The following is a 27,939-nucleotide window of genomic DNA, read 5'->3' as shown; positions in this document are numbered from 1 at the left end:
TCCTCCTTCCCTCTTCCTTCTTGACTCCTGACTCTTTTGCGCAAAAGGCCTTCCCTTTTTTGATCCTGGGGGGGGGGGCTCTTTGAGAACTCCGAAACACAGCATCTTCAAAGGAAAGCCCTCGAAGTGTGGTGAAGTGTGAACTGACGGCCTCGTGGAAGGAGTAGATAGATAGATAGATAGATAGATAGATAGATAGATAGATAGATAGATAGATAGATAGATAGATAGATAGATAGATAGATAGATAGATAGATAGATAGATAGATAGATAGATAGATAGATACCATTTCCCCCAAAATAAGACCTAACCTGAAAATAAGCCCTAGTAGGATTTTTCAGGATGCTCGTAATATAAGTCCTACCCCCAAAATAAGTCCTAGTTAAGTGAAATCCTGCCCTCCACCCTTGTGCAGCAACCAGAAGAAGAGGACAGGACTGCATTTGATTAAATGTAGATTGTTGTACATAAAAAAAATAAAACATCCCCTGAAAACATGCCCTAATGCATTTTTGGAGCAAATTGATTGATGCCATTGATTTCTGTGGGTTCACTTTGAGTTGGGACCCACAATAGCTTTAACTTGGTTCTTCCTACAGACCCCGGTGCACAGAATCCTTGGTGGGACATCATTACTTACTCACTTTTTTTTTTCGAAGCTTCTCGAGCCGGGCATTTCCCAACCCCTTCCTGGACTTTGTGTGCCTTTCTGTGGATATCTTTCTTTGTTGCATTTTGTTTACTTATTAACTTTGCTTTAGCTCATCTAGCCTCTGAAACTACATTTTAGGAGGCAAAGAGGAGAGGAGAGGAGGTTTTACAGCACACTCTGCTCCGTAGCTGCCTCCTTTCCCCAGATAACGAAATGGAGACGATGTTAGGAAACCTCTTCCTTATACTTGCTTCCCTCGCAGGAGCTTTGGCAGAGACAGGTAGGTACAGACTGGAAAACATACCGATCCCAAATCTTTCTCCCGTACAGTAAAATGTTGTATGAATGATCTGCTCAGTGCCGGGTAATGAGAGGATGTATATAAAAAAATCTTCAAACATTTTGTCAAACTGAAAGCATGGGTGGATAAGACCTTTTAAAGTATTAAAAACTAGAGACGGTTTGAGTTCAGCAGGACCTTTCATTGTTGAGACATGGAGGAACTTGAAAACGTGCATGCTTTTGATGGCCCAATAAAGGCATCCCCCACCTTTGTTTTTCGAATTTTTGCAGGCCTACGCAGGTTTCCCTGCCTTTTTGCTGGTTTGTATTTTGGAGAATACAAAATAGGGAGCAAGATTTTATTTCCTCTTGAGATTACATGAGCTTTGTGCTGGCTGTTTCCACCGTCAACTTTATTTTCCCGTTTCCCAGCTTGCTATCCTATTTTGCAATACTACCAGTTACAGTGGACCCTCTACTTACGGAATTAATCCGTACTGGAACGGTGGCTGCAGGTCGAGGCTCCATTGACCTACAATGCATTGAAAACCAATTAATCCGTAACTGGCCATTTTTGTTCTGTTTTTTCCCCCCGGTCTGTAGGTTGATTCTCCGGCTGCAAGTCAAACCTAAATTTTGCGGCCAGAGAAGTCTGCAACTCGAAAAGTCTGTAAGTGGAGCCGTCTATAAGTCGAGCATCCACTGTACCTTAGGGCTCAATCACGCATGCCAAAAGAATCATTTCATTCTCATCCCTTTTAGAAATTGATATATTTTTACCTGCAGTCACTTGGTATATACAGTGGTGCCTCGCACAGCGAGGTTAATCTGTTCCGGATTAACCCTCGCTGTGTGAAACATCGCTGTACGGAAGTAAAAAAGCCAATCGGCACGTTTACTTACCGTACAGTGATGCCGGCAGCCATTTTCGCGCCCTCCCCTCGCAGAACGAGGGCGCGAAAATGGCTGCGATCAGCTGTTTGGCGGGTCCAAAATGGCCGCTGGAACAGCCGAAAGGGGCTCGGGCGCAGCGTTTTTGCGCCTTTGGTAAGCACGGGGAGGGCGCGAAAACGCTGCCAGAAGCCCTGAAATGGCTACGCGCAGCATTTTCGCGCCTTCCCCTTGCTTACCAAGGGCGCGAAAACGCTGTGCCCCGGCCCCTATCGGCTGTTCCGGCGGCCATTTTGAAGCAGCGGAACAGCTGATTGTCGGGTCGCAAAGCGAAGGTCGGTAAGCGAGTAGCTTACCGACCTTCGCTCTGTGATTTCCCACCTACACAGGCACCGTTTTGCGATCGCATTTGCGATCGCAAAAACGGCCTCGTAGAGCGAATTCATCGCTCTACGAGGCGCCCGTTCTGCGAGGCACCACTGTATGCTGTTCACATGGCTTTCAGTTCAATCAGTACATTTCTTGCTATTTGTACTATCTGGAGGCTGCATGTGCCATCTTATATAAATCGGTTCAGTTGCCATCCTGTTTCTGGGGGTCCCCGCTGTGAGAAGGAACCACTTCCCAACAGAAAAGAGGAGTGGGAGCCGTCCCTTCCAGCGCCCACAACAAAGGGATACGAGACAGCCATCTACGCTCATACCAGCAGTGGCCCAACTGAGAGTAGAAGAGAAAGAGAGCGGGAAAGAAGAGCGAGTGGAGGGTGAGAAACGGGAGGAGCTGATAGTAGAAGGATATCTGGCGACAGGGGCTGAGGAGAATTTAGAAGGTGAAAAGGAGCTAGACTGGGAGATTGAAGGGCAAAGAAAGAGGAGAAAACACAAAGGGGTATAGCTGGGGGAAGCAGAACCAGGAAGCAGAGAGTGGGTGTCAATGGGCAATTTTCACAATGGAGAGAGGTGAAGAGCAGTGTGCCCCAGGGGTCTGTCCTGGGACCGGTGCTTTTCATCCTCTTCATCAATGACCTGGAGACAGGGATAAGCAGTGAGGTGGCCAAGTTTGCAGATGACAAAATTTTTCTGGGTGGAGAAGACCAGAAGGGATTGTGAAGAGCTCCAAACTGGGAGAATGGGTGGCAAAATGGCAAATGCCTTTCAATATAAGAAAATGTAAAGTAATGTGCATGGGGGGAATCAAAACTTTATTTATCACCTGATGAGTTCTGATTGAGCTGTCCATGGCAGATCAGGAAAGAGATCTTAGTGTGCTGGTGGACAGCTCGATAAAAATGTCAACCCAGTGTGCGGCGGAAGTGAAGAAGGCCAATTCCATGCTAGAGATCGTTAAAAGGGGGACTGAAAATAAAACAGCTAACATTATAATGCCATTGTACAAAACACTGGTAAGGCCGCACCTGGAGTATTGCATACATTCTGGTTGCCACACCTCAAAAGGGACATTGTGGAACTGGACAAGGTGCAGAAGAGAACGACTCAAATGATGACTGGGTTTGGGGCACCTCCCTTGTGAGGAAAGGCTACACCATTTGGGGCTCTTTAGTCTAGAGAAAAGGCTCCTGAGGGGGGTCATGACTGAGACGTATAAAATTATGCAGGGGGTGCATAAAGTGGAGAAAGAGAAGCTCTTTTCCCTCTCACACAATACCAGAACCAGGGGACATCCACTCCAATGAAGTGTTGAGAGAGTGAGAACAGACAAAAGAAAATATCTCTTTACCCAGTGTGTTGTTAGTTTGGGGAACTCCTTGCCACAGGAAGTGGTGATTGCATCTGGCCTAGATGCTTTTAAAAGGCAACGGGACAGATTGCGGGAGGAAAAGTCCATCGCAGGTTACAAGCCATGATGGGGATGTATCATCTCCAGGCTTAAAAAGAAGGTCCCTCCAAAGGGCAGATGCAGGGGAGGGGGATCAGGAGACAAGGGATCTCGTGGTCTCATGTGCTCCCAGAGGCATCTGGGAGATACAGGAAACTGGAGTAGACGGGCCCTTGGCCTGATCCAGCAAGGCTCTTCTTATGTTCTTATCTATAGAATATAGACACACATACAGGGAGTGGCATTTTAAATGGCTTTGATGGTTTTATTCCTAGCTTACAGCAACTCTAATAGGGTTTTCAAGGTCCGTGAGGCATTTAAGGAGAGGTTTTACCAGTTCCGTTCCTCCAGGGAGTCTCTACAGGAGAGCAGGGGAATACAACCCGGATCTCCTGAGTCTTAGTCCATTGCTCTATCCCTAGAGCACGCTAGGTACTCTGAATTCCTTTAGCCGCTGATTTTTGTATGTGTGCTCATATTGTAAATCCCTCTTTGCTGCCCCCACCAGCAGCAGCTTGCCCCTTCCTCCTTACCTCTCAACCCCAGCCATGGCCAAGCCTTGTCTCCCAACTATGAGCCCCACAGCAGGAAGAGAAAAGAGCTTTTGGGGGGGGGGAGCAGGGTATGCAAGCAAAGGAGAGGGTGGAGTACTTGAAGAAGGGAACTGGGGGGTTTGAGTTGGTGACCTCCCCCCCAGCACACACTTTGCAACCCCTCAGGGGATGGGGCGGTCATTTTGGGAACTTGCACTGTAGTTGGTGTGGCTGGAAGGGACCTTTCTGGGTGGGAGTGACTGTCAATCCGTCTACAGCTAACCAATCATTCCATCCTGTCTTTGAATTTAAAGAGAGCCCCCTCTCTCTGCTGAGTGTCCCCCCCCTTTTCATCACCTCAAGGCAATTGTTTGCTTGCTGTTTAGTTGGTTCTACGTATGTGTGCAATAAAGAAAGCCATATGCACAAGTCTGCAATTTCAAGAAACTATAAATAAAGAAATATGTTTTTATTCTTTCTCCAGAAATGTCTCAGACCGAGCTATTGAGACTCTAAGTGCCAGTTAAAGGGGTGGACTCTCTGGGGGAACTTGCCACTATTCTCCTCTGTGGAACTCTGTACTTTTGCTATATAGCAAAAGAGAATATTTATCAGAAACTGAAAACTCGGCAACACTTTGCAGATATGATAGATAAACATAACAAAGAGGATAATGTAGGTTAATGGAAAATACAGTGGTGCCTCGCACAACAAGCGCCTCGTAGAGCGATGAATTCGCACTACGAGGACGCTTTTGCGATCGCTACTGCGATCGCACAGCGATGGCCCCAATGGGCGAAAATCGCAGAGAGAAGGTCGGTAAGCGGTTCGCTTACCGACCTTCGCTTTGCGACCCGCCGATCAGCTGTTCCGTGGCTTCAAAATGGCCGCCGGAACAGCCGAAAGGGCCGGGTGCAGCGTTTTCACGCCCTTGGTAAGTAAGTGGAGGGCGCGAAAATGCTGCCGGAACAGCCGAAATGGCTGCGCACGGCGTTTTCGCGCTCTCCCCTTGCTTACCAAGGGCGCGAAAACACTGCGCCCGGCCCTTTCGGCTGTTCCGGCGGCCATTTTGAAGCCGCGGAACAGCTGATCGCAGCCATTTTCGTGCCCTCGTTCAGCGCCCTCGTTCAACGGGCTTTCCCGTCCCGCTCAGCGATGCTTCACACAGCGAGGGTTAATCCGGGACAGATTAACCTCGCTGTGCGAGGCACCACTGTATTGTATGAAAATAAAATATGCTCTCACCCCCCTTTGAAAATTTGTTTGTACTTAAAGTAGCGGAACGATTGGTGTTCGTTCCACCCGAGGGATCTCAAGGCAGCCAATACTTCTGGGTGTTCTTCCAAGTCCCTGTGAGGTCTCACCCCTCTCTTATTTCTTCCCCAGGCTTGGATGAAAAAGTCTTTGTATTCCCGAGGCCCTCCGACACGGACTATGTTCTTCTCAAGCCTTCCCTAGAAGCGCCGCTGCAGCATTTCACCGTGTGCCTCAGTTTCTTCACGGACCTGGAGCGCTCGTTCTCCCTCTTCTCGGCTGCTTCTCCGCAACACGACAACGAGATCCTCGTCTACTTCATCGCTCCGAATAAGTACGAGGTCTGTGTGGGCGGCTCGTGCATCGCTTTCCGTGTACCCAAAATCACAGAGGAGACCAGCAGCCGCTGGGAAACGGCCTGCGCGACTTGGGAGTCCACGACAGGGATCGTTCAGTTCTGGATCAATGGGCAGCTCTTGCCCAGGAAAGGAGTGGCCAGAGGACACTCGATCCCAGCAAATCTGGTGGTCATGATAGGGCAGGAGCAGGACTCCTTCGGGGGGTCTCTGGATGCCGGGCAGTCCTTTGTTGGGGAAATAGCTGAAGTTTATATGTGGGACACAGTGGTGCCTCCCGAACAGCTGAGAAGAATCAGGAGGGACACGATGCCCAAGCCGCTGGTGGACTGGACAGCACTGAAATACGAAATAAAAGGCTACGTGGTAATAGAGCCCACTTTGCAATGAGCCCTAAAAGCAGGGAGGGCATCCTCCGTTGAACTGGTTAGGTTGGCACAATGGGTGTGCTGGATGCAACCTACCCAGTTAGCGAGGACTGCCTGGAAGCTGTTTTTCTACTCTGCTTGGGACATGCATTTGCGTCTGACCCCAAAACTTGCCAACATCCCTGGTTTTCTCTGTAGGATCTTTGGTTAAGTGGCGTCCATTAATTAGAATACACTTTTCTTTTGAATTTCCTTGATCGTTGTTATCTGGAGGTACATCATATTCATTACAGCTGTGGTCCCCAATCTTTTTAACACCGTGGACTGGTCGAGGAAGGCGGGACACCCCCCCGCCACACTTGCACGCATGCGCAAAGGAGTGTATGCACTCACGAAGGCACAGGCGCACTTACGCACCTGTGCAAAGGGCAGGGGGCACTCCTGGGCACTCCTGCGCGTGCACGAAGGGGTGGGGGGCATTTGCACAGAGGTGCGTGCATGCGTGAAGGGGCTGAGCAGGGAGGAGTGCATGCGGAGGGTGTGGGAGATCTGTGTCCATGGCCCGGTCTGACCCAGGCCAAGGACCATCACCGGGCCGTGCACTGGGGGTTGGGGACCCCTGCATTACAGTCATCATCTATGTCATGGATTTTTAATTTTTAAATTTCTTTTTAATTATCTGTTCTGCCATTGTATTTTAGATCTTAATGGTTTGTAAATATTTGGGAATAAATAAATAATGGAAAGCAATGAGGCTTTAAAGGAATCACCAGTAATTCGCTCCAGTACATTTATTTACAGATGTGCTGTTTGGGTTTGAATGGACTCTGGCGTCCCAGGAGAGACCTTTTCTTTTTTACTCTGCAGTCCTAGCAAAATCACACGCCGAGCCTCAGAAACTGCTGTCAGAAGGAGGAGACGGATCAAACCTGATCAGGCTGATGTAGGGATCTTCGTCCAACAGACCCTTTGAAAAAGCTCCAAGGTCCCAAGTTAAAATAGATGATAAATGTAAAAACTCCAAAGTTCTGCTCCAATTAAGATGAAAGTGAGTAAATAAGTCTTCCAGCTCTAATTTACGGCTGTTATCGTTGTTGAGGGAGATAGGGCTGAAGCTAATCTCTGCGTCCTTCTCCTTCGGCTGCTTGGGAGCCAAACTCCCTGGGATCTTATCGCAACGTCAAACATTTTTTTACAAAATTTAAAAAGACTTGCTAAAACCAAGATTAAAAGCTGGAGGTTGGAACAATTAAAACTTAAAAAGCATAAATTATTTAAACTATTTGAAACTGTTTAAAACTCATTAAAACTACTAAAAAAACAGGAGCAAAGAGACACAAACGCTGCTCCACCCTACAGCCAGAACCGGAACCCGAAAGAATCATGGGAGTTGTAGTGTGAAAAATCAGAAGGGGCGAGTAAGCAAGGTTCAAGAGAGCAGGACGGTGGACATGAGCCAGAGAATGGAGTTGTTGTTTCCACAGATCAATTATAGAGGAGCAGCAAGCAACAAACGCTGAGAGGTCTTGAATCCGATGTTCCTCTGGCAAGTTTTCATGCGAGCTTCGGATCTTCGTGTGACGAGTCTTTGGCGATGCTTCTCCCTCAATATGGCTACTGAGGTAGGAGAATCTGGTGGTGATTCCGTTCTCTGTGCTTTTAATTGCCCAACTGAAAATAACACCTCAGATGCCAGATCTTCTTCGGCTGATCTCTCTCGGTCCTCTTGTGCCGGTAGGAGCGATCCACCTTGGAGGAATAAAAAGAGACACCCTGTTACAAGATGGGGGGAGGATACGTGGATTCATGAGAAAACGAGAAAAGGAGTATTAAAGAAAATACTGATTGTTAATATTTACGTTTCAAGTGGAACTCAATAAACTTGTTTTAAAAACAACTGCAATTAGAACTAATAAATAAAGACTATGACTAACTGTGTGACAGGGGATTATAATGCTGTTTTTGAGAAAGAACTAGACACCAAACAGACAAATTAACAAAAAAAGAGAGGAACAATCTCAAGAAACTTTTTACAATTGGTAGAAAAAATAAATATGATAGATGCTTGGAGGACATGTAACCCAAAGACAAGAGATTATACTTTTTCTTCTAACAGACACAAATCGTGGTCAAGAATCGATACACGTTGGATCTCAACGAGCTAAATGAAAGAATTGGAGCAAATAGAGATTTTACCAAATACATTTGCAGACCACAGACCAATTTTATTACAATTGGGTAGCAAACCGAAAGAATTTAATTGGAAGCGTAATACTTCACATCTAAAAACTGAGGAAATTATTAAACAAGTAAAAAAAAGACATGGATTTCTTCTTTAAACAGATTTATGAGGCCGGAAACACCAATGAGAATGGTTTGGGAGGCAAGTAAGGCATTTTTTAGAGGAGTAGCCATAAGATTCACATCAAATCAAGAAAATGTATGATTATTTGTTAGGAATTAAAATGTAAGCTGAGATGGTCAACGAATGTATAACTAGGTGGGCACAAAATATAGGACATAACATTGATATTGATCAATGGTTGCAAAGATGGCAAAATAATATAAAGCTCACAAAATTGGTAAATTTCAAGGAGAACATGTTTTATAGGTGGCATATGACTCTGCAAAAACTATCAAAGATTTATACAGATGTATCAAATGTTTGTTGGAAGTGTGAAGCACATGAGGGAAGTTTTTAATCACATGTGGTGGACTTGTAGAGTAGTGAAGAAATTATGGATAGGTGTACATACTCTGTTACAAAAAAATAATTGCATTGTAGGGTTCCATTAACACCAGAACTGTTTTTACTGAGTATTATACCAAATAATATGAATAAGACAAAGAACTACTTAGTTATATACATAGTCACTGCAGCCAGAATTCTTTATGCTAAGAATGGGAAGAAATCGGTGATACCGGAACAAGAGGAACTTATTGAGAAGATACAGGAAGCGGCAGAAATGGATCTCTTATCAGAAGGGCTGAAAGACTGTCCAATACAAAAGGCAACTGAACGATGGGATTTGTTATATAAATGAGTCACCAGATAGTATTTCAATAACATAAATTAAAATGAGGACATAAATGTAAGTTCTAACTTACATTTGAGGGCGACTATACAGCAGAAAAATGGAAAGTCGATATGGCAACATATTTTATGTTCTCCTCCCCCTGTTTTTTTCCATTTTATTTATTTATTTATTTATTTATTTATTTATTTATTTATTTATTTATTTATTTATTTATTTATTTATTTATTTATTTATTTAATTTATATGCCGCCCACTCTACCCAAAGGTCTCTGGGCGGCTCATATCCCTCATATCCCTCCCTTACTTTTTGTATCCCCTACCCTATCCTAAAATGTTAATAAAAAAACCAACCCCCTCTAAAAAAAACCTAAGTTCAAGGGACTTCAGTCCCTCCCTGCCTTTTTCCTCCAAGGCCTAGACTCACCTTTCTCCTCCTCCTCCTTGGCAGCATCGTCCACATCAGGATTAGGTCCGCCTATCCATCACTTGAGGACATGCACAACGAAAACCGTGACGCACATTTTGTGATGGAGACAGAGACACAAGACCGACTCTGTGAAACCTCCACGCTGTCAGTCTCTCACCAGAGTGACCATTGATTTCCCTCCTCGTGAGTAAATTCTGTTGTCAGAACATTGCTGGGCCGACACTTGTGAGGTCACACAACGCTGCCAACCTGAGCTGGCCTAGTGGGTTGACCAAAGGAAAAAGGCTAACCCTTGTATGTTGGTGACCTCCCTATTCGTAGATGCATGAAAAATGAATATCTCCCTTCTCCGGATCTCTGATACTGTTAAGCCGTGGTTAAGCACAAGCACCAAATAGGCTCATTTGTATAGATAGATTTATCTATCTTTTAAAAGATGGTTACCCCGCCTTTCTCCTTAAAAAAGGAGCCAGAGCAGCTGAACATCCTTAAAATAAAAGATAATATTCAGTTCTTCCAAAAAAAACACACACACTGGTTTATGAATGTGGGGTCTTGAGCGTCTGTATTCATGATTCGAAAAGCCAGGAAAGGGCCCGAAATGGCGGCACAATAGGGTGCCCGCGTTGCCAGCAGGAGAAAGGACGCCAAGCTTTACCTAGCCGAGGGCAGCCTGGATTCTGACAGGACCCATGGCAGCTGTCTAGAATGAGGGCCGGCATAGGGTCCCTTCCAGCTCAAGAGTTCTAAGAGGATGATGACGGCCAAGCTACTTCATTCCTTTCCTGCATTCTCCATGTTCTATTTCTGTTTTCAGACGGGCACCCTAATATCGCAACTCTCACGAGACTTAAACCACTGAGGTCTCCAGCCAGCTCTACTACCATCTTGTACGTCCTGGTTGTTTTTTCATTAAAATGTTCCTAAATGTTTCTAAAAATCTCAGTTTTTTTCCAGTACAGAAGGCATGTATACACTTGTTGTTATGGTCCATAGACTTAGGGTGATCCTAACGGGGCTATTTAAAGCGTGGTTTTACCAATTCCACACACCTGTGGGTTTTAATGGCTGACCAGGGATTCGAACCCAGGTCTCTGGAGTCTCAGTCATTAATTTGCCCACTGCACCACACAGGATATCACATATATATACCTATACACCATCCCCAAATAAGGGAACCACGATATCATAAGCAGCAGAGGCAAACCAAGTATGTTATCCATATTAAAAATCCTTGAATGTATTTCTTAAAATTGAAAAAAAGGGGGTTTTCATCGGTTCTTCTTTTTTACCTTTGCAAAAAAGTGGATTATGGTTAACACTCTTTTAACAGAGAACGCTAACTCCAATAACTTCATTTTCAAAAAAATTGTTTCTAAGATTCCACTTTTAATGTTTTCAGACCGTGGATGATTGAATCAGTGGATACTGGTCCCGCGGATAAGGAGTCTTACTATACTTGCAAACCACCCTGTTCCGCAAGTGTTTTTTGCATCCTGCATTAGATGAAGATGGCAGCAGCTTCTGAAAACATGCATTGCATTGAAGGCCACCCAGCCTTTCTCAAAGCTGAGACTCCCTGAAAATCCCCCAAATGAAAGCCTTGCTTGGAAAGCCTCACTAGGTGCCCTTCTAGGTGCATCGGGTGAAATTTTTATTATGCTCAGGAGGCATGGCCTGGGGAGTTCGTGCTGGCTCTGAACCAACTCATGTGTGTTTTCTCCTTGCACGGAGATTCCAGGGATTCGAATCCAAGACCTCTTCCACACAGAGGAAGAGCTCTGGGGAGGGGGGGTCTTCTTCCCGAAAAGAACAAACCCTAAACTTTGTTTGTCTTCGAACCCGCACAAAAGTCCCCTTTCCGAGCCAGACAGAGAAACCACACACACACCACGGAGGCGACTGGAGGTTTATTTGGTCTCGCTTCTCAGGTTTCAGTCTGTCCCTCGATGGGGCCGGGCTAGACACAGTAGGGCCCCCTGGCACTTGTGGGGCAGGAGGGGGCATGCCAGGGAGCTGGGCACGTTTGCAAACTTCTCAAATAAGGGTGGCATAATTGTTGTTGTTTATTTGTTAAGTCATGTCCGACTCTTCGTGACCCCATGGACCAGAGCACGCCAGGCCCTCCTGTCTTCCACTGCCTCCCAGAGTTTGGTCAAAGTCATGTTGGTCGCTTCGATGACCCTGTCCAACCATCTCATCCTCCGTCGTCCCCTTCTCCTCCTGCCATCACACTTTCCCAACATCAGAGTCTTTCAGGAGGTGTCACTTTCCCTTATCAAGTCAGAAAACAATAGAATTATAGAATAGCGAAGTTGGAACAGAAAGCCGTTATTGTTGCAGCAACTTCCTAGTAACGAATTCAGGATCCAGGGGCTGAAAAAACACCCCGCAGAAAAAATTAGCTTAGCTAAAAAGATTTGACATCAAAATGCAATGTAAAAATGATAAAGAAGAGTTAAATAGAAACTCTATGCAACGGAGAAAGATAAAAAGCAAAGGAGCAGGAAGAAGGAAATGTTGCTGCAACCCAGCCAGAATCAGAACCTACAACCGCCAACGGTCCCTTTGGGGTTTCATTTAGAGAAGTTTTGCAAGGTGTCACAATTCAAGGGCCCGTTTTTATTTTGGAGGGAAGCTGTTTGTACAAATAAAAAGCTGGTTCTGAGTCCCTTTTGAGCTCCAGCCCAGCTCACTCTGCACGAAGTCAGCATGGCGATCTCTCCTCCCTGTCTTCTCATTCTTGCTGGCTTGCTAGGATCCTTGGCTAATAAAGGTAAGTAATGCGATGAGACTGGACAGTGTACCTGCGTCAAACCCTTCCAGCAGTTTGAGTCCACTTTAGCTGCTGGGGCTCCACCCGAAGGGACGTAGTTTGGGGAGAGACTGAGCATTTTCCGCTTGAGAGCTCTCTGGCCTTTTCCCCAAAGCCTAGCTGGGCATTTTAAGGGTCTCGGCAAAGAACAAAATCCTGGGCGTCTGTCGGATGGACCCCCACCAGCTGGTGGTGAGAAAACAAGGGCTCATCACAGACATACCCATAGATGTACTGATGGATAGATATATTAAGTTGCCTTTTTTTACTTACAGGGCAGTAACGAGGATGGAGGAATTGAGCCTTGGCCCCCAGGGCAGCAGAATTTAGAGAGTGTCAAAACCCAGAGGTGAATCTAAATGTGAATGTTAAAAAATAAATAAATAGCACTCCCTCCGGGCTCTGTCCACTTCCCTTTAAAAAGAAAGCATAAACATTGTTTTTTCTTTTGTGGGGGGCCCTACTTTCTCTTCCGTGTTCCTGGAGGGGGGGTCCTGCCCATGCTGCAGGATGATGGAGTGGATGAGGGTCGGTGCAACTCTCCCTGGGTGTCAGAGCGGGTGGTTCTCGCTCTGTCTGCAGCCGAGGTGAGCAGAGGTCACAGGGAAGGCCCCCTTCCGTGTCCCCACCAAGAGCGCGTGTGATGTGGGTGGGATGGAGAGAAAGGCCCCTCCTGATGACCTCAAGACCCGAGCAGGACCCGAAAGGGAGAGGCGGTCCTTGAGAGAGCTTTGGACCCAAAGCCGTTTGATAGGTTAGAAATTGCATATGTTTCCAACCTATCAAGAAACTAAATAAGTTAGAAACTTTGGATTGTGCCTGGAAACAGACGGGCAGCCAGTGGGGCTTCTGCACCATTTGGGCATTTTGTGCACCATCCAGATGATGGAAAGCTAGGCAGTGGCTTTTCTCAGGCCTTTCCATATTTTCCACTCGTTGCTAACAGTTTGTTTTGTTCTGAGGACCGCGTTTAGCGCTATATCACTTTTTCTAGGTAGCTCAGGGGTTCTGGGGCTGTTTAGCTCTCTAGTTAGGCTCGGTTCCTGCCTCGCTCTTCCTGCTCTTTCCAGAGGCCTCTGACGGGCCGTCATTTGGGGAAATGGGATGCTGGAAGATCGAGGTCGTTAGCATGATCGAGTATGATTCCTTGGACGTTCTTCGGTTTGTTTCTTCATTTGAATTATTTTTACCCTGCCTCTCTCCTTAAAAGGACCAAGGCAGTTTGCAATAGTTAAAAGCTTTAAAAAAAAGTCTGTATACAAATATTTTAAAAGAATTAAACAAGCATTATGTTAAAAATATTAAATAAAATCAATACTAAAAATGCATTTTAAAAAAGCAAAAGAACACAACAATCCATTCTGAGTTACAGTAGACGGATCTACCATAGCAACAGCTTGTTGAATAGCATGTGGACGTCCTGAGCAATAGTGCATTACATGGACCATTGACGTGGACCGACAATGTTCTTTCATGTCTCTCAAGAGGCAGGGAAACCTTGATGGTTTACCTCAAAGCCTTACACAGTCCTCTCTCTGTTCCCGGAAAAGCCCACCAGGTGCCTTTTGGGAAAGCTACAGGAAGGGCTTCAGGGCAGACACAGTCCTAGACTAGATCCAAGTGACAATGACCTGGGATCCTAAGGGGAGAAAGAATTTTAATATTTCTTGCTTCCCTGCAGATCTTCAAAATAAGGTATTCGTTTTCCCGACCGCCTCAAATCGTGCTGCTGTGTTTTTGAAGGCCCCGCTCCAGCAGCCGCTGACCGGTTTCACGGTGTGCCTGAGATCCTACACCCTCTTGACCCGTGGATACGGCCTCTTCTCTTACGCCACCAGGAGAAGCCACAATGAACTCCTCCTCTACAAGCTCAGCCCAAACCAATACAGCCTTTATGTGGGAGCTTACAGCGTGACCTTCAACCTTCCGGAAAAGCAGGGCTCAAAATCTAATTGGGAACACATCTGTGTGAGTTGGGATTCTGCTACGGGGTTAGTGGAATTGTGGGTGGACGGCCGTCCTTTGCCACGAACGGGGCTGAAGAAAGGTTACTCCATCAATCCCGAGGCATCGATTGTCCTTGGGCAAGATCAGGACTCCTTTGGAGGTGGCTTTGCTACCAAAGAGTCATTTGTGGGAGAGATGAAGGATGTGTACATGTGGGACAGGGTGCTGACCGCTGACGAAGTGAATCTCGTCTGGAACGGCCACAACGTCAATAGCAGTTTGATTAACTGGAGATCCCTAAACTATGAGACCAGAGGTTATGTGGTTCTTAAACCTTTCTTGTTTCCAGGCTAATGACTGAGGAACTGTTCTTCTCTCTCTACCTTAAAGCAGTCTAAAAATTGTACAGCATTTATTCAGTAATGGCTATGATGTTGATTTCAATGACCTTAAGACTTTGATGGACAAACTGCCAGCGTATTCTTCCAAAAAAACTTTGCTTTAATTTTGTTTCAGTTGGCTATTGATAAGAATTTATGAGTGTCATCAAGCAGAAATTCTATGAAGAAGAATTTCCATATTAAAAATGGCTATAATTGAGATTTTTAAAAAATTGAGTCAAGAAAAATAAAGACTAGTATATTTTGCGTGCAGACTGAGTGCTTAATTCTTACATGTCTGGCTTTCTCCATCCCTCCTTCCCTTTCTTCCTTCCTTCCTCCCTCCTTTCCTTCATTCCTTGCTTGCTTAATTCCTTCCTTCCTCCCACTCTCCCTTCTTCTCTCTCTCCCTCCCTCCCTCCATTTTAATCTCTCTGAGAGGATCCACATCAATATAGACGAGAGGCTTCAATTCATTTTGGAAGAATCCATCAATGTTCATAGAACTATAAGATCAACAAGACAGGCATTACAAAAAAAAAGGTTTATCTTCAGGAAAGAGGAGGAAATGTTTGTCCAAAATGCACATGTGCTGATTTAAATAAATACATAGAAATATCATAATTAGGTATTATTGTGATAGCTTATCCGATTGCACAAGACTGACTACGTAACCCCCTTTGAACACAGCGTTGAGGGGAGGTAGAATTCAAGGGAATAAATAAGGCAGAGTGATGGGAGATTTGAACTTCAGTTATCTTGATATCTGTTGAGGGGACCCGGCCTTCATTAGGTTCAGATGGGGTGGGGATTTTTAAAATTCATTGATGAATATCCCCATCTGTAATTCTAACCAATCGAGATGACTTGGTAGAGGAAGTGGCAGGAAGGGGGACTCTGGGCGAGAGCGACCACGTTCTACGAGGATTCTTGATTTCAAAGGAAACCAGAGCAGAGGGGTTTCAAAGGAAACTATAGCTACAAACATATGGTGGATTTTTTAAAAAGCCAATTTTAATGAACTCAGAACATGGATAAGTAAGGTTCAATGGCAGGAGATCCTAACAAGAAAAGATGTCCAAGAAGGGTCAGAAATTTAAAAAAAGGGGGGAGGTTCTAAAGGTACAACTACAAACCATTCTAACAAGAAAAAAAGGTGGGAGGCATCAAAAAAGTACAGTGCGGCTTCACAAGAAGCTCAGAAAGGACCGAAAAACAGAAAAAAGGGAGACATACAGGAAGTGGAATGAAGGCCAGGCCATAAAGGAAGAGTATTGAGAGGGCGCCCATGGGGTCTCTCCGGAGGAGAATCCTCCATCCCGCCCCAAACGATGCTCTTGTCTGTCTCCATCCACAACCGTTAAAGGGGTAGGAAACGGTCCTCCTGCTGAAAAATGAGATCGGACAGAATCCATTCTTAGGACATTTCTTTCCGGGGGGGGGGGGGGGGTGTCTTCTCGTCCTGCTCCAAATGAGACCAGCTTTTCTTTCTTAAAAAAACTCTCTTTTAAGGAAGGCTGCTCAGACCGACCATCGCCACTTTCTCAGCGAACGGGACCTACAACATTCCCTTGCACTGCGCCGTGACGGGCAGAGGAGGCGACGTGAACTTCACTCAGTTCAACGGGGAGCGGACCGAGGCGGTCCTCTCTTTAGAGCCCACCCTGCGGATCCCCCAGAGGCCTCCGGACGGGTCCCTGGATTACACCTGCGCTGTCCGGACCAAGGAAAGCCAGAGAGCCACCACGGTTTCTCTGGCGGATCACTGCCACGGTGAACTCTCTTGCACTGTAGGTCTTTGGCACGCAACAAGAGGCCGACCCCCCCCTTTTGTGCCGCTTCTTTTTAGACCCAGGGAACGATTGCATGTTAGAGTTCTTCAGTCCACCGGGTTTCGTCCTTCACGGCCTTAGAATGGCAAAACCCGCAGGGCAGATCCATCTTGGGGAAAGCTGGGGTACGTCTCTGCCGGCGAGGAGAGCCAGGCAGAGCCTCCCTCACCAGGAGCAGTCTATCTGTGTGCACCTTGGTTGGCCATCCTTTGAGCCCACTCGATAGCCACGCTGTCTTGGTAACTATAGTCAGCCAGAGTTACTTTCCTGGGACTCCAGCTGCCGGCTTCTCTGATATCCACGCCACTGCCCCCCACTGAAGGGGTGTGTGTGTGTCCATGGTCATGTCCCCCGCCCTCCATCAGGGCCCTTCAAAGCAAGTCATTTAGTCTGAGGGGCTCCCTCGGCAGGTGGAGTCCTCTCTATTTTCGGTTTGTATGTACTTGACGCGCACCCCCAGCAACCCCTGTGTGTTTCGCCTCCCACACAAGTTCACCTTATACACGACTTCTTCTTTACCCCTTTTTCGCTGCCACCAAAGGATATTATCCTCACTTATATCAATGATGAGTCTTACACTCTTGCTGCCAAACAAACAATATTTATTGAAGGATAAATAAGTGAATCACAGAAGGAAAATCATGGATGCTCTATTATCTTTCATTCATTAAAACATGGATTTGATTACTAATAAGCTATCTTATTCACTAACTATCAAATATCTCATCTAAATACCTCTCAGTTTTCTGAAAGAGGCCACCCCAGGGGAGGAAGGAAGGATGAGCAAAGCTTTCCAGAAAAGCGGGCAGGGAAAACTTTCCAGGAAAGCTGTCAGAGACCGGGGCCATAAAGAGAGAGAGAGAGGAGGACAATTTTGAAAATACTGATGTCGTGAACTCTGGGGAAACTATTTTAATTCTTCAGGTCAGTTTTATTAATAAGTGGGGATGGGCTATTGATAGGTGGCAAAGAAAAAAAGTTAATTTTAAACAACATCTACAGGGAAGCAATTTTTTCTTTCATTAACAACTGGAATATTAAACAATGTGAAAGGCTACAGAATCCTTCCTCTGTTTCTTGCCGGCATGCTTGATGACCACAAAGTACATATCTGCCTTGCATGGAGACTGCTCGATTTTTGCACGCTGAGTGATCTTAAACTTTTCACACATTGGAATCTTTATTCTTCTTGGCCCTTTGGTCAAACCATTCGTCCTGTTTAAGGGAGAAAAAAATGATTTGAACATGGTTAAGCACAAGCTGTAGGTGGCAAGAAGAACCATCCATCAGAACTTCACCCAGAATGAAAATTGAAGAATTATCCTCAGTTTTATAAAAGGTGGCTAAAGCCGATGAAGTCTGGCAATGAATACAGTGGTCCCCAACCTTGGGGCCTCCAGATGTTCTTGGACTTTGACTCCCAGAAATCCTGGCCAGCAGAGGTGGTGGTGAAGGCTTCTGGGAGTTGTAGTCCAAGAACATCTGGAGGCCCAAGGTTGGGAACCAGGAAGCAGACAGCAGTGACAACAGCGGTGGGGATATTCTAGGAGGCCAATGACATTTTTGGAGCAGCGTGTTTGAGGTGTCGGGAAGCCACTAGAAATGGAGGACGCGGATGGTCCCTTTCACTCCCTGGTAAACTGACTGAGCTGAGTTTCTGCAAGAAAGAGCCCTCTGTTTAAAGAAAGCAAAGCAGGGAGTTCCACTTCTAAAGAAGCGCTATTCTTTGGTCAGAAAGAAGTTGAAAGTGAACATGATTCTCTCCCACCACCCAGTTGCACTTGCCATTCCATCGATGGATATGAAGGCTATCGAGAGTATGGAACTAGTTAGCTGACGATGTGCTGTCAAGCTGGAAGTGATCTGTAGCTGCCCTAATAGGGCTTTCAAAGTAGGTGAGATGTTTAAGGAGCCCTTTCACCAAGTCCACCCCCCCCAGGGAGGTCCCATAGCTAGGCCACGTTTCAGACCCAGGCCTCCAGAGTCCTAAGGCCTCGTTCTATCCGCTACACCATACCGGGAGCCACCTGGAAATGGCAGGCTATTTATTAATTAGCTGGAAAACGAGGTTCCAGCTTGAGATGGGCACAAACCCCATTTCAGAGGTTCGTACTGGTTCATAGGCATTTCCCCCCCCCCATGATCTCCCGTTCACCGGCCGGCTCCTGTCCTTCTCCTCCTCAGCTGTTGACCCTTCAGACAAGGAGGCAGGACAGGCAAATCTCTGCTCCTGCCAGGGACCGGTTGAACAGCCAGAGGAGCAGAGCATGCGCCAGGTTTCGCGTGGGGGGTCCGGCCAGGAGGTGGGCAAAGGCAACGCGTGGCACCTGGAGTGCCATGCATACAAACCTCCGAAATGAGATTCGTGCCCATCTCTAGCTACCACTGAACTGATGCTTGGTTCTTGCGGCTGTCTCCGCTCCTTGATTGAGCTTGGCAAAGAATTTGTCCTATAAAGTGTCCCTTTGTGGTCTAGCAAGGAGACGGGGAGAGGCTGCCAGCTGCCAAAGTTGAGCAAGGGTCAGGAGGTGTCATCGGAAACCAAGACCAAGGTCATCCACACCCTGTATGGGTGTGAAAACTGGACAGTTTAAACAAACAAAAAAACTGATCCATTTGAAATGTGCTGCCAAAGAGCTTTGCAGACTTTACCAGAAATACAAATAAGTGGGTCCTTGAGCAAAACAAGCTTGAACTTAGCCGCCTAGAGTTGTCATATCGACCAGATAGGGAGGATATAAATAGAATAAATAAATAAACAAACTATCTCTGGAGGCTAAAATGCTGAAACGGAGGCTGTCCTTGGTTGTTGGAAGTTTTGGGGGCTGTTCGGCCACGTTCCAGAGGTTTTTCTTCCGAATGATTCGCCAGTCTCTGTGGCCGGCATCTTCAGAGGACAAGAGCTAGAACTCTGATAGAACCAGAACACGGACAGAGTTCTAGCTCCTGTCCTCCAAAGATGCCGGCCACAGAGACTGGAGAAACATTAGGAAGAAAAACCTCCGGAACGTGGCCAAACAGCCCGAAAAACCTCCAACAACCATCGGATCCTGGCCATGAAAACCTTCAGCAATACATTGAGGCTGTCCTTCTTTGGGCACATCATGAGAAGGCAGAGTTCTCTGGAATAGATCACAGTGCTAGGAAAGGTGGAAGGCAGGAAAAGAGGATGTCCCAAACTGAGATGGTCTAACTCTCTAAAAGAACCCACAGGCTTGAGTGTGCTAGAGCTGAGCGGTTGAGGACAGGGCATTTGGGAGACTGCTCATTTATAGAGTCACCCAAAATCAGAAGCAAATTGATGGCACATGACAGCAACAACGTAGCTTTACATTTCTTTTTGATTTCTTGGATCTTAGCAGTGTTGCAAAGCAGGGATATGAATGAATTGGCAATAGATTGGCCTGGGGGATCAAGCAGAGAGTTATAGATAGTTAGTTAGTTAATTAATTAATTACGAATTTATCTATGTCCTATATTTTCTGCTACCTTTTTCCTAAAAAAGATCCAAGGAGACTTACAGTACGAGAAGAAACAATATTAAAAACCAAACAAAAAAAAAAAAATCAAAATATTGCAATCTTTAAAAAGAATTCAACCAATATTTTAAAAACGTGTACTTCAAGCCAAGCCACCTGAGAAGAGAATCACTTGTGACGAAAGTTAAAGGAGTTGGTCCTGCACGTGCTCAGTTAAGTGGAAATATGGCGCAGGCAACAAGACATACCGGACAGAGGAGAAAATCCTGGGATAGAGTTCAAGAGCTTTGGTGTCATCAGCCGACAAGTGGTACTGAAAACTGAGGAGGAACGCCTAGGGACAGAGGAGCAGACAGACATGAAAGTCCCTGCGAAAGGAGAGATGCACCTCACAGAAGAACGGAGAGAAAAGCTCGGAAGAGAATGACCTCAGGCAGAACCACCCAGTCCAAAGGAATTAAAGAGCAAGGGGCACCTGCTAAAGGGGACAGAAAGTTAAAGGTGAGAAGCAACTGAATAGAAAAATCTTTAAGGTCACTGAGAACTTTTGAGGGTAGTAGATCAATTTGGAGCAGAGGGGTCGAAAGCTGACAAAAGGGAATTAAGACATTGGCAGGTTAGATGAGGGCACAAGAGTAGCCAACTTATCAAGTGAGACCACAAAAAACCGAAAGGTGGGAGATGATGGAGTGGAGAAACGGGGAAGCAGAAACGAAGAGGCCTCAGAGCAGATGGCTTCCATGTATTCACGAAGGCTTTCACGGCCAGGATCTGATGGTTGTTGTGGGTTTTTCGGGCTCTTTGGCCGTGTTCTGAAGGTTGTTCTTCCTAACGTTTTGCCAGTCTCTGTGGCCTTGGGCCTCTTCAGAACATGTCTCTCTCTCTCTCTCTTGCACACACTTCAAGATGTAACATTTCCACAGTTGGCTCTCTGAGCCTAGATACCTTGCTGTTTCTTCTTTCTGTATGAAGCTGAAAACCTTTAAGAATGCTTACCCATGTGAGTACAATATAGAGTTCTTTATTTAATACAAAAAACAGCCTCCTGAGTATTATTTCTATGCGCTAGTGTTTGGTGAGGGGCCGTTACTAAAAAGGGGAACTTCCAGCTAATTCTGCCCAACCGGCTGGCACTTCTTGCTGCGCATTTTTGAGGAATTCAAACAAGTTCCCATAACTCTCAACAGGTAATACAACCGAAACATTTGTTGTATTTTTGTGGTGGGCTTGAATACTCTTTGTAGGCATTGTCCAATATGTGGATGACACCTTTGCAATTTGGAGTCACGGTGAAGAATAATTGGAAGAATTTCTCATCCATCTCAACAGCATCCACCCAAATATACAATTCACTGTGGAAAAAGAAATAGAGGGTCAACTCCCGTTCCTAGATGTCATGGTCCTATGCAAAACGGACCTCCGACTGGGACACAAGGTCTACAGAAAACCCACCCACACAGACCAGTACCTAACAAAAACTCCAATCACCACCCACAGCAAAAAAGAGGCAGAATCAAAACACTGGTAGACCATGCAAATCGGAACTCTGAAGCTCAGTTTCTCAGCACTGAACTCAACTATCTGAATTGGGCCCTACAGGCAAATGGCTACTCCAAAAATGAAATCACAAGAGCCATCAAACCAAGAAAACAACACCGAACTGAAGAAGAAAAACAGCCAACCAAAAATAAAGTATTTCTGCCATACATCAAAGGAGTCACGGACCGTATGGGGAAACTTTTGAAAAAAACACAACCTACAAACAGTATTCAAGCCCACCACAAAAAACACAAGAAATGTTACAGTCAGCAAAGGACAGAAGGGACCCCCTCACCACTGCTGGTTTATACCGAATACCTTGCAGTTGTGGCCAGGTATATATTGGAACCACAAAACGAAGCATCCACACCAGAATCAATGAACATGAGAGAGACTGCAGATTAAAACAACCAGAAAAATCTGCAGTAGCTGAACATGCCCTAAAACAAACTGGCCATGAGATTCTATTTCAAAATACTGAAATACTGGACAACACCAGCAATCATTACATCAGACTGCACAGGGAAGCCATTGAAATCTACAAGCACCAGCAGAACTTCAACAAAAAAGAGGAAAGTTTGAAACTCAACAAAACTTGGCTCCCAGCTCTCAAAAATACATTGTGCAAAAAGTCAATGAACTCTACCCAGCCACAAGGACCGGGGATCATTGCACAAAAAAGACCAGCTAAAGGCACCCATCAACCACAGTGACAGATAATCTCCTCTCCTTATCACAACAATACATCCACAACAAGACACACTAATCACCCATCTACAGGAGGAAAAAAGACAAAAGCCTATCTCACAGCCATAAAAACTGCACTCCCAAGCCAACCACACCAGAGCACAGAGCGCTGTCCTCTGAAGATGCCGGCCACAGACCCTGGTGAAACGTTAGGAAGAACAACCTTCAGAATACGGCCAAAGAGCCCGAAAAACCCACAAAACGATCAGATGGTTCCAGTTTCGGGATTGATGGAGACCAGGTCGCGAGCAGAGGCGGAGGAGCAGGGAGGCCTCTGGCCAGCCCTTAAGGCCTTCAAAGGCTGAAAAGAGAAACAGAGAACATCTAGACCATATGTCGACCGGAACGCTATCGTCCTGTTAATTGCTCCAGGTGCATGGCAGGTGAATGGAATGTGATACACAAAGTCTGCTTGGTTTCTCTTCCTTCTCCTTCAAAGGCACAATGAGCTAAAGAAGACCATGAGGAAAGATAATGGGCGAGGGAGCGACGAGGAGGGAAAGGAGGACCAAATAGTACCCTGCAAGAGCGGACCAAGTGTGTCCAGAGTGGCAGAAAGAGATGAACTGAAAGGGATTAAGGCAGATTCTACAGAACAATACTTTGCACAAAAAAATGTCTGAAAGGCGCAACAGAACCAAGCAACCATTGGTATGTGTGAAGTCCTCACTATTTCTGGCATTGTGTTCTAGTCTATTTCCCTCCATCTCATGGTTAATCAGGCCCAACCACATTGGGTGCTTAGTAGCTACAGTCTTAGGACACAATCCATTTGTTTACTCCATGGGCAAAAAGGTGTGTGTTAACCTCACATAGGTCATGCTTTCCATGTGCTGGCAGAGCGCTTCTAAAAGGCAAGGGAAGGGATCCCATGGGCAGAGTATCACATAGAAAGAAATTCAAGGAGACACTGAAGACGTGGATCCTCTTTTAAAACATACCCTCCTTGTATTCGCTGTTCTTAGGGCAGAATACTGTAAAATTCTTACACAACTCCTAACATTCTGCTGAAGACATAAGACCCGAATTGGGCTGACATACTTACTAGAGTGACTGAATCAGGAGAGGGTGAATGAGAGGAAACAACACTTCCCAAGGTCCCTGGAGATTCAAGAGGAAAATGTTTTAATATTTCATTTGTTTTTTTGCCCCCAAAGTATCCCCCACTTGAAAAGAATATGAAAAAAACTGATTTATTCTATCCAATCTGTTTAACTATCCTTGAGAAATTTGGGAAGGAACTTTTTAAGGAAGATGGAAACTTCTGTAAACAATGGAGAAGAAAACCTCCAAGCCTGACCCCATAACCGCCAGGGTCTGTCCTCTGAGGAGTCCAAGGGCCCTTCCTCCGCCGTCTCCTCCTCCTCCTCCTCCTCAGACTTCCACTCCTTGGATATGGGAAGGTTCCAGAAACACATCTCCCTTTCACGAGAAACAGCAAACGCCAGGCAGAGAAATCCTGCTGCTCTTTCTGATTGGAGATCTACTTCTACTACTCAAATCAGGGGTATTGGCGAGACTTCTTATTTCCACTTCCCTCCCCCTTGGGGACACGCAGGATGGACCCACGACCACGACTGCTCTCAAATACTACGAGGATTCCTCATCCCATCCCACTCCTTTTCCAAGAGAGAAGGTAAGCAAGGCAGGAGAGATCCCACAACCATCCCTGATTCAAGACAGCAATGGGATTGCAACTAGAGATGGTGGCATCCAGGTATCCATATAAAAATAAGAATAGCCCCGCACGGGTGGACATCATGAGGGTCCGGCCCCTGAGGGCCAGACTGTCCACTCACCTGTCCGCTGCTGCTGCGGGCTCCATGCCCCCTTCCAATTGCTCCATAGCAGGTGAGTGGACGGGCAGGCACAAGGGGGGGGCGGACCCTCGTTATGTCTACCTGTGTGTATACGAATACGAATAACCCCATCTCTAATTACAAATGTTATCTCTGGTTGTCTTTCCCATGTGGAACAGAAGTGGCCCAGGAGGATATTTTAATTCTCGTATCTTGAAGATGAAGAATGGCCACAGGATTCCACCAGGACCACTCAGTCACGTTTCCTGTGAGCAACACAAGTATGGGAGGGAGAAATCCCATCGTTCGCCTGCTGTTATCCTAAACTTGGGAGTAACAAGGCATTCCTGGTGGAGAAGAAAGCTTGGAGGCTCAACCACCCCTCCGTAAGGAGAAGGGGAATGGTTTTTCAGGAAGGGGCAGATCTAGATGTTAGACGAAGAGCAGATCTCAATTGATCCCAGGAAAGCAATCAAGCCATCAGAGTTAATTTACTCTCCTCATCCCGGCTACAAAGACTCTCTAAAAATCTTCCTTGTCCAAAGGTAAAAGTATAGAATATGCATATGATTTATAACAAATGTAAAGTTGTTTTCTGTTTGCTGCTAATAAGGCATTGCAAAATATTACACAGAACAACATTTGTGTTTGTGTTAAGTATTTGTCACTTGCCATAACTCCGGGAGGAGGTGCCAGAGGGCATCTCAGTTAGGTAAGAACATAACAACCAAGGAAGAGCCCTCCTGGATCAGGCCAAGGGCCCATCTCATCCAGCTTCCTGTCTCTCACGGTGGCCCCGTCAGATGCCTCTGGGAGCATCTCAGACACGAGATCCTTGTCCCCTGACCCTCCTCTCCTACATCTGGCATTTCGAGGGGCCTTCCTTCTGGAGATTGTACATCCCCATCGTGGCTTGTCACCTGGGATGGGATTTTCTTCCAGAATCCTGCCCCATCCAGTTTTCAAGGCATCTAAGCCAGATGCCACCACCACCACAACCTGTGGCAAGGAGTTCCACAGAAACCAGTTTTGTTTTTTGATCCTTTAATTTTTATCTTTTGGATTAACCCTAGCACTGTTCCTCGTGTTCCAACTTTAAACCTCACACCATCGGTGCCCACCAAATCCCCCAAATCAGGCTTGGGTTCCCCTTCACTCCACAAAGGAGGTTGTTTTTGAAAAGGGGAAGAGAGCTATAAAAAGGTAGAAGGCAATCATCCCGCCTTGCAATGGTGCCGAGTTCACATCCAGACCAAATTCATAGAGTAAATCATTCTCATTAAAGGACTATTGTTCAATTTGTGACGTGAGATCTGCCTTCCACACAGCCCGGCATGTCTATAACTTCTCTAGAATTAGGGTTTCTATGCAATTCCTCACCGCGCCTCTGGCTTGAAGGATCTGGGCACAGATGACTGAATACTCCAGTGTTCCTCCAAGGGCCTTGATCGTTATATGGTTTTACGTGGATTATGTTTCTTTGCACCTTGCCTTCTTCCTGAAATATTACCAGAATAAGAGTTAGTCTATGAAGATCTAGAAAAATGGTGCTTTTTTGGGGGGGGGCACAGCTCCCAACCCGACTCAGCCATTGGCATTTAGGGAGCGATGGGCCAAAAACCGAACTTGCCCAAACTATATTCACGAATAGTATCCAGTATAGCTAGTGATGCACATCCAGAAGCCTACTTTGCTGCCTCTGTGAAGGATCAGACCCAACCTATTCTTGGTGGGGAAAGGCCCTCTTCTTTCCTCCCGCCAGAAGGAGGGCCGAGGGCTGCGCTTGCTTATTTGCTGTTCAGCAGAAGCACTTTCTGGGTGGATTCGGTTATAGACGTTGAGAGGCATATTTTGGAGGGTACCCACAAGAATACAGAGAACTGCCAGAAATCCCCTATCCAAGCCATTTTGTGAGTTTCCGAGAAATTAATTGCATGTTGGTCTGCTAGCCTTAGGAGCAGTACGTAGGCCCTTAGGTCCACACTAGATTTGGGGGTATTCGTATTCCTACACGAATATCCCCCCACAGGTAGAGACAATGGATTATACTCAGGTAAAGTAAGTTAAAAGACAGACGTGTGTCTTTTTCCTCAGGTAGAATACATTTGAAATGAAACATACCAAAAAAACCTAAGTGGCACTGAAATTTTCCTCACTTCTTTTGTGTAGTTCGTAATGTTTAGAGATATGCGGAGACAGTACAGAAACCACAAAGGCTGTCAGCAGCCATTCAGAATTGACAAAGATGGGGGGGGGATTTGCAATCTCTCGAAGGGGCTGCAATCCAGAGAGCAGGGATATTTCCGTCTCCCCCCCCTTAATTCCCCCTCCATACACCATTTCTTTAGATTTCTTTTTTAGTATGTTTGTGTGGGGGATGGAATTCACAGTCAGCTAGTCTGTGTTAGCGTGGGATTCTCTGGCATTGTTTTTTTAGATAGAGTAAGCTTGGGGACAGGCAGGATGGACCTTTACATTTGTTATAAATCGCCGGAAGTGGCGGCGGAAGGGGGGCCCCGGGTGCCTCAAGACCCCACTCAGGATCCGCTGCCAGCACCAGCTGCTCCGGATCTGCCTGCCGAGGTGGCGCCAGCACTGTGGCTGCAACCCCCTTCTCAGGTCTGGGTGGTTTGTGAAGACCATTGCAGAGATCGAACCACTACTTCTTCTTGACCTAAGGCCAGGACAGGGACTTGCCCAGTCCCACGCTGAGGCCGGTGCCGTGAACGGGGTGCCTCTGCCGGTGGCCGAAAAAGAAGATGGAGGACTCCACGTGGCGAGTGGCAAAGAGGGGTCTGGGTAAGCCCACCCCGGACCTGGCAGCACAAGCCCCTTAGAGGTGGTGTCCCCAACCGCTGGTCCGGAGCCCGGTAATGGGATGTGGCCTTGGCAGGAACGGGTGGGGCAGGGTGAGCTCGTGCGCATGCAGGCAACGACACGCCCCCTGGCGCTGCCCAGCCAACCCCCGAAGGCAGCAGCCCCCCAACCTTTTCCAAACCATGGACTGATTGGGGAGGGTGTCCGTGTGTGGGGATTTCTCTCCTTTTTTCCTTTCTTCTAAACTTAGTAATTTAGGTACTGAAATATTTGCTGGAAGTGCAGCCCCCCTAGGAGAACCAGGAGCCGCCGAGATGTCTCCCGAGAAGACCTGCCCTCGGACCTGGACAGACCCCTGGAGGCACCCTTGACTTCAGAGAAAGCTGAACATCTGTTGGCAAACCTTTTTGGGCTTGCGTGCCCAACCTGATGGGGTGGGGGAATACATCGGGTGGTGTGCTGTCGTCGTGGCGGAACCGGAAGTGGTGGCGTGGAAGGTGCCTCGAGACCCCACCCCGGATCCGCTGCCAGCACCAGTATGTATGATACACCACTGGTATGATGCCAGAAAAATTTGATTAACAAAATGTGTATCTAACATTGCATGTTTTGACAGCAGCTAGGATTAAACAACACAGGATTGTAGCGGCTGTGAAGGAGGAGTAGAGGAGAGTGTGCCGTCCCTGGATGTAAAAGGTGTAGAAGGTAAAAGAGAACAGAATGGGAAGGGATCATTCCACTGACCTGGTAACAGTTACTGAAAAGGCGGGAGAGTTACACCTTGATGACAAGGTGGGAAAGACAGAGATTTGCTCGGCAGAAGGGGAGTGGGAGGAGCACGAGGTGTCCATATGGGATAAATGAAGGAGGGGTGAGGTGGCACCCAGAGAAGCCGAATTGAAACGAGAGTGGGAAGCAGCGAAATACCAACATCCTGAAGAACCTG

General features: G+C 46.4%; 2 protein-coding genes and 1 long non-coding RNA gene across 5 annotated transcripts; 2 read left to right on the top strand and 1 right to left on the bottom strand.

Moving 5' to 3' along the window:
- The first annotated feature begins 169 nt into the window (after positions 1–169).
- LOC110070613 (serum amyloid P-component) lies at positions 170–6,939 on the top strand. Its single transcript, XM_020778308.3, has 2 exons — positions 170–933; positions 5,582–6,939. The coding sequence occupies exons 1-2, from the start codon at positions 867–869 to the stop codon at positions 6,193–6,195; spliced, it is 681 nt and encodes a 226-aa protein (XP_020633967.3). The 5' UTR covers positions 170–866; the 3' UTR covers positions 6,196–6,939.
- Positions 6,940–9,728: 2,789 nt separating this feature from the next.
- Positions 9,729–15,053, top strand: LOC140702771 (serum amyloid P-component-like). Of its 3 annotated transcripts, none has more exons than XR_013539350.1 (2): positions 9,729–9,821; positions 14,135–14,247. XR_013539350.1 is itself a non-coding variant. In XM_072983901.2 (2 exons), the coding sequence occupies exons 1-2, from the start codon at positions 12,351–12,353 to the stop codon at positions 14,752–14,754; spliced, it is 684 nt and encodes a 227-aa protein (XP_072840002.2). In that variant the 5' UTR covers positions 11,879–12,350; the 3' UTR covers positions 14,755–15,053. The 3 variants fall into 3 exon arrangements, 2 of the variants coding, with proteins under 2 accessions (XP_072840002.2, XP_072840003.2); XM_072983901.2 differs by lacking the exon at positions 9,729–9,821 and adding an exon at positions 11,879–12,414 and having other exon boundaries at positions 14,135–15,053; XM_072983902.2 differs by lacking the exon at positions 9,729–9,821 and adding an exon at positions 12,818–13,614 and having other exon boundaries at positions 14,135–15,053.
- Positions 15,054–17,197: 2,144 nt separating this feature from the next.
- On the bottom strand, positions 17,198–25,698 carry LOC144584869 (uncharacterized). Its single transcript, XR_013539349.1, has 3 exons — positions 25,557–25,698; positions 23,423–23,478; positions 17,198–17,827 (listed from the first exon to the last, which is right to left on the bottom strand). It is a non-coding gene; the product is annotated as an uncharacterized LOC144584869 (long non-coding RNA).
- Positions 25,699–27,939: the final 2,241 nt, after the last annotated feature.

The sequence above is a fragment of the Pogona vitticeps genome, chromosome 15 (assembly GCF_051106095.1).
Source record: "Pogona vitticeps strain Pit_001003342236 chromosome 15, PviZW2.1, whole genome shotgun sequence".
NCBI lineage: Eukaryota > Metazoa > Chordata > Lepidosauria > Squamata > Agamidae > Pogona > Pogona vitticeps.
This window is presented reverse-complemented; position numbering and strand designations above follow the sequence as displayed.

Coding starts and splice junctions, on each gene's coding strand:
- LOC110070613 (XM_020778308.3), top strand. CDS start 867: ATGGAGACGATGTTAGGAAACCTCTTCCTTATACTTGCTTCCCTCGCA. Junction 934..5,581: donor AGGAGCTTTGGCAGAGACAG/GTAGGTACAGAC, acceptor TTTCTTCCCCAG/GCTTGGATGAAAAAGTCTTT.
- LOC140702771 (XM_072983901.2), top strand. CDS start 12,351: ATGGCGATCTCTCCTCCCTGTCTTCTCATTCTTGCTGGCTTGCTAGGA. Junction 12,415..14,134: donor AGGATCCTTGGCTAATAAAG/GTAAGTAATGCG, acceptor GCTTCCCTGCAG/ATCTTCAAAATAAGGTATTC.